The sequence below is a fragment of the Colobus angolensis genome, unplaced genomic scaffold (assembly GCF_000951035.1).
Source record: "Colobus angolensis palliatus isolate OR3802 unplaced genomic scaffold, Cang.pa_1.0 Scaffold131, whole genome shotgun sequence".
Taxonomy (NCBI): Eukaryota; Metazoa; Chordata; class Mammalia; order Primates; family Cercopithecidae; genus Colobus; species Colobus angolensis.
Window position 1 is genome coordinate 8873965 of NW_012114364.1, and position 6000 is coordinate 8879964.

Consider the following 6000-nt stretch of genomic DNA (forward strand, 5'->3'; position numbering starts at 1 on the left):
GGAGCCTTGCTCTGTCACCAGGCTGGAGAGCAAGCAGTGGCATGATCTTGGATCACTGCAACCTCCACCTCCCTGGTTCAGGTGATTCTCTTGCCTCAACCTCCTGAGTAACTGGGACTACAGGTGCACACCACCAAAAATTGATATATACTTTTGTAAATATGTTGAAGATTTTTACCTTTATAATCCTTAGCAAGATTCAGGAGAAAATATAATTTTAGATGTTCCAGATCATGATAAACAGGGTAATATCCTACCTCTCTTGTTTTAGTCTTACTCTCATATATTTTACTAAGAGAAACAATCAGAATATACCTCTATTTCTGAAATAAAAGACAACTTTTGTTAAGATTATTATAGTTAGTTATCTTCTGTTTAAAAGTTTATCTAATATTATTATTCTTTTCATAATGCATCTTTTTACACTCCAAATTCCAGCCTGAGTTTCCAAGTTTCAATCTTTAATTTGTGTTTTAGAAGAAAATGGTTAAATAACTAACTCTAAAACTTACTTTGTGTATGACCTGATACCAGGTATTTTAAAGAAATGTAACAACAACAACAACAACAACAACAAAATCTAACTCTATCATTTTCCCTACAGTCACATTTTCTGAGATATATATCCTATGCTTGTATTATTTAAATGATCAGCATATGGTTATTTAGATATATACTCTCCTTATCAAGATCAGGATTATTAACTTTTTTGTTGTTTTCAATAGGGATTCTCTACTTAAAGTGTTGCCAGATCTGAGAATCCTTAATGGCAATATGCTAAACTCTGATTCAAAAAGCCACACTGAAGAACACAATCAACTGGAATCAGCAGGTTTCCTAGCACTTTGTCAGTCTCAGATTCGAGAATTCAGCTTGCTAACTGAAAATTATATAACTGGAAAAGGGTAAGATTGTGATCTTCCCATTGTTGTATTTAGAATCAATAATGTAATTTATAAATATGATTTTTAAAGTATTCTGATTCACACAATTATACTTTTTAAGATTAAAACAGTGTGTTTTGGGGATATTCTACCTTTAAAAAATTTTGGGCATCGTGTTTTTATTCTTGAAATATATTAATATGTATTTTGAACATAACTTCCAATATTTAAATGCTACAATATTAGATGAAGTAAATGAAAGCATGTGGATAGCATCAAGACAAGACGCAAAATTTCATCAATTATTCAGTCATAATTTTATTCAACAATTATTGCAGGCAAGACTATTTATCCCCAAATAATTCACAAATTAGCATAACAGAAAATTGGGTAAACACCTAGAATAGAGTGAGGTAAGTTTTATAACACATGTAATTTATATTATACATTAAAATACCATACATATGCTTATGTACTAAGGTGTGATGGGAGCACAGTAGAAAAAAGTAGTCAGCACTTGCACCCATTTAGATGACAGAAGTTGACAGTGATCAGAATCAAATTTTGAAGAAAGAAAACTTCCTATTCCCCACCTCGAATTCTGAATGCATTATAATTGATATTTCTAAAACTGTATTTTAAAATTTGCATTATGTCAGAAAATGTAAATTATAAACAAAAACCATTTTGTATTGTTTCACTTACGATGACTCTCCATTGCAATTGGAAAAATAACATGCACTTCTAAATGTCTAAATTTTCTTACTAAATTATATTCTTAAAGTATTGTTATTGATACTTTTATACATGCTTGTCCTATGTAGAAGTTCATTTTCTGTTTAAATATTTTTGAACAGTCTATTTAGATTAAAAAGAAATCTCACATTATTAAAAATAATTTAAATTGTTATAAGTAGTGTTTAATGCAACAAATACTAAGATTATTTACATTTGTCTTTATGCAAATCTAAAATCATATTTACTTGTATATATATGGTAGTATACAATTTTGTATGTAAAGGTGACTCTTGACATTGCCTTGAAATCCAAATTTCAACATGAGATTTTAAATGCAGTCCTTTGGACTATTTATTTCATTGCAACTTGTTTTATTTTAGCATTGAAAATGGAAAGACTATAGGAAGAAACAAAATTTTTATTTTATAATATGTAAAATAGACTATATTTTATATATTTAATGCATAAGTGGTGGTGAGTTCAACAAGTAACCATAAACTCTTGGTATCCTAATATCGAACCTTTTTTTGCATTATTAACCAATGAAATGAATAAAATACAAAATATAAACATATTGGATGAGCCTATGCTAATGTCTAAAATTACCTTTGTGAACATAGGAACTATCAAATTGTCTACATTTTTGGAAATAATTGTAACTTTCATTTTGTTTGATGTGATTAACATTTTATTTTTTATATACTATATTTTGTTTTCAGAAAAAAAATTAAGGCAGCTTATGGCAATATATTAAATATAGCCAGAAAATATAAGTTAGAAATAAGCAAAATTTTTTAAACATGAAATAAAAATAAAGGAAGACAAAATGTAGCCAAGAATACTCATATAAGTGAAAAGTCCTTTACATTTGTTATTGAGAACTTCAAATCCAGGCAACATTAAAATTTGATTAATTATACAACTTATAAAATTCAACAGCTAGAAATCCAATAATTGTTCAAGAGAATCTTAGCCATTTATATCTTAAAGTACTTGAATTCTCTTTGCAGTGGATTATTATTTTTCCAGAGATAAATGGGAATAAAAATTTTCCCATAATGTAAGTTCTTTGTTTAAAAGTCCAGTACAAATATTTTGCATGGCAAAAGTCAATGTAGAAAGCACTTTTAACTTTATTTCATAAATAGCTTCTCCAAATTTAGTCAACCATGATTTCTCATGTTTATGGTAGTAAAAGCATGAATTTTTCTCATTCATTTGTACCAAAAATACCTAGAATAAAAATGGTCCTAAAACTTCCAGACATGTTGTCTGGACTGATGGATCTAAATTAACTAAACAAATGTTTTCAAATTTTGTTGTAAACGAGATCCATTTTTATATAAACAACTAGAAGTAATCTATAATGAATGTTGTAGTGAAGTTTAATATTCATTTGAGGCCATACAGTGAAAATTTCAAAACTTGCACAAGTTTTAATATTTTCTGATACTATTCTTATTAAATGTTCTCATCGTTTATTTGTTCAGAGATGTATTTACTTTGGATACTGCAGAAAATCTCTGTCATTATTTTAAAAAATTGATGATACTTAGTACTGAATACCGACATGCACACGAACGAGGGGATGTAAATATCACCAAGAAAGATGAATCAGAAGCCCAGAAAAATCATTTGGCCCCTACAAACAGTGATAGCACTCTGCAAAATGGAGTCTTCTACTCTTGTGCACATGAAGATAATCCAGACTCACCAGATAATCCTGAGAAATGGATGGACTCTGTCTCCAGCCACTCCCCACTAAGCAACTTCTCCACATGTGAAAATATGGAAAGAAGACATCAGGAAATATTAGTATGCCAGAAGAAAGAAGACAGCAAGGCAAGCAGTATTCCCACCATAAGAATCCCATTGAAAGAAGTAGAAATGACAAATTCTGTGCTGAGGAATCACCAAAATATTGAGCCTAGTGAAAAAATGTAAGATATATAAATAATGTTTCTTTTATAGATGTATGTTTACTACTTTTGATGGATGATATTAGTCAATGGTACCTAGTAATTTGCTGAAGGATTTAAATCACAATCTTATTTCATACCGATTCCATTATGTTTTCATGAGGTGCACAAATCATTAATTATAGTGCAGATTAATTTGATTAAATTCTGGTTTAATTTCTAGTAGTATTTAAATGAGTAAATGTGAATTTTTTTCTGCCTTGTAATTTCTAAATAATATATTTTAAGGAGAAATAAAATACAATACTCTAAAAATAATAAAAACATTTTCTGAGTAATCAAGTATTTTAATTTTTAAAAAATATACCTTTGCAGGCTGGGTGCAGTGGCTCACACCTGTAATCCCAGCACTTTGGGAGGCCAAGGCGGGTGGAACACGAGGTCAGATCGAGACCATCCTGGCTAACACGGTGAAACCCCGTCTCTACTAAAAAATACAAAAAATTAGCTGGGCGTTGTGGCGGGCGCCTATAGTCCCAGCTACTGGGGAGGCTGAGTCAGGAGAATGGCGTGAACCCAGGAGGCGGAGCTTGCAGTGAGCCGAGATCGTGCCATTGCACTCCAGCCTGAGTGACAGAGTGAGACTCCGTCTCAAAAATAAATAAATAAAATAAAAATATATATATATATGCATTTGCACATGCCATTTATTTGCTCATTGATTTAATAAACATTTAATGAGTATCTTTGCACATATTTTGAATGTATGTGCTATAACTTTTTGGCATCAATAGATCTATAAATAGGGCAATATTCTCTATGATTAATCAAGTAAACCCCCTTATAACCATTAAATAATTTTAGAAAGCTAATGACTAACTATTGAACAGCAAGGAATAGGTTTTACTTTGGCCTGTCAATTTCTTCTTGTTCTTTTTACTTTTGGCCTCAGAGTCAAGCTAAGAAAAGAAAAATTCCTCAGATTTAGTTTCTCTTATGAATTACTGGTATTGAGCAGGGCAAATGTCAGAATACCACAGTAGCTAGCAAATCTTGCTTTTTCCGCTCTTCCTTTTTTCAAAAGTTGTCAGGGTAAAGAGTAATTTTTTTTCTTTTCTGGGAGCTAAGTAATTTGATATGCTGAAACTAACTTATATTTCCTAATGTAAATTTTTAATATTTATCAAAAGTGGCTTTAATATTTTCTGATTTATGTTTTATCAGTTTAATTGATTGCCTTTGCTCCAAACACTTCAAATGTTGCCTACTGAAATTTCATATAAACAATATTTTTAATTTCTTAATCCTAAATAAAATAGCCAAATGATGATAATAAGTAACGAAGAAGAACTGAAAATACAGATTAAAGACCCAAAGAATAAACTGGAAAGAAAATGTATACCCATTGCTAAATCTTAACACTCAGTGATTCAGGCGATTAATTGCCAATCGTGTAAGAGTTTCCTAAGAATTATTTACATGTGCTCTTATTCTAAAGACACTTTTGACATTATAAGTTTTGCCAAAAATATTATGATGATGATGATGATCATGGAGTTGTTCTTCTCAACCTGTAGTGCACCCTACATTTAGGAAACCATAAAGTCAGCTTCTTTACCTGCTTTCAATATAGTGAAAAGCAGTCCATATGTTAGTGTCACTGAAGAAAATACCCCTCATCTACCTTCTGTTTTTGTTTTCCCTGGGGAATTTTGATGATATCAGGCTGAGGAATTCATGCAATCAATGACTTTACAAGAAATTCACAGTTACAGTTCATGAAACTTGCATGAGTCTATAAAGAAATATAAGATACTGTCTCAGGTTTGATGTGTTTTCCCATAAGCCTTTTAATTTTTACTAGTTGCATATTGCAAATCTGTTTTCTGATTCTCTTCTTTATCACCCAAAGTGCCTATTAAAGGTGCTTTGAAATCCCCTAATCCATTTTTGTTCAAAAGATGAAGTAATGAATGGATGATTGAATGAATAAATGTGAATTATATTTTATATCAAAATTTACAAAGTTATATTTACCCTAGGAGGAGGAAATGATTTGTTGGAACATGAATATTTTTTCAAAGTACTGGAAATTCAAGTAGTATATCTTAGACCGTATATTTTAGCCTTTAACTTCAGTATTCTATTCATAGTAAAACAGATTGGAGCCTTCTACTAGCTTTACATAAAATGGTGATGATGATAACAATGATGATGATAGTAATGCCGATAATAAGCCAAAACAGCAATAGAAAATGGCTTCATAATTCCTTTCTAATTTCCCAGAAATGTATTACTATGAGGAAAAAAGTATGGTCATATCTAGTAGAATTTATCACTTCATTCCACTTTGCCTTAAAATAAATTGTATGAGGAATGAAGAAATTTCATTGGATTTGGCAATTATAAAATTATTGAAAACTATTTCAAGGGAGCATTAGGAAATGGAGATACATCAA

The 6000-nt window shown here is 30.5% G+C and overlaps 1 protein-coding gene across 1 annotated transcript in view; it reads left to right on the forward strand.

Moving 5' to 3' along the window:
- The window catches only part of LRRIQ1 (leucine-rich repeats and IQ motif containing 1), a 214737-nt gene that overhangs the window by 94277 nt on the left and 114460 nt on the right, over positions 1 to 6000 (forward strand). Inside the window, 2 exon segments of the mRNA XM_011934139.1 lie at positions 726 to 905; positions 3113 to 3562. Coding sequence (XP_011789529.1) covers positions 726 to 905; positions 3113 to 3562 — 630 coding nt within the window.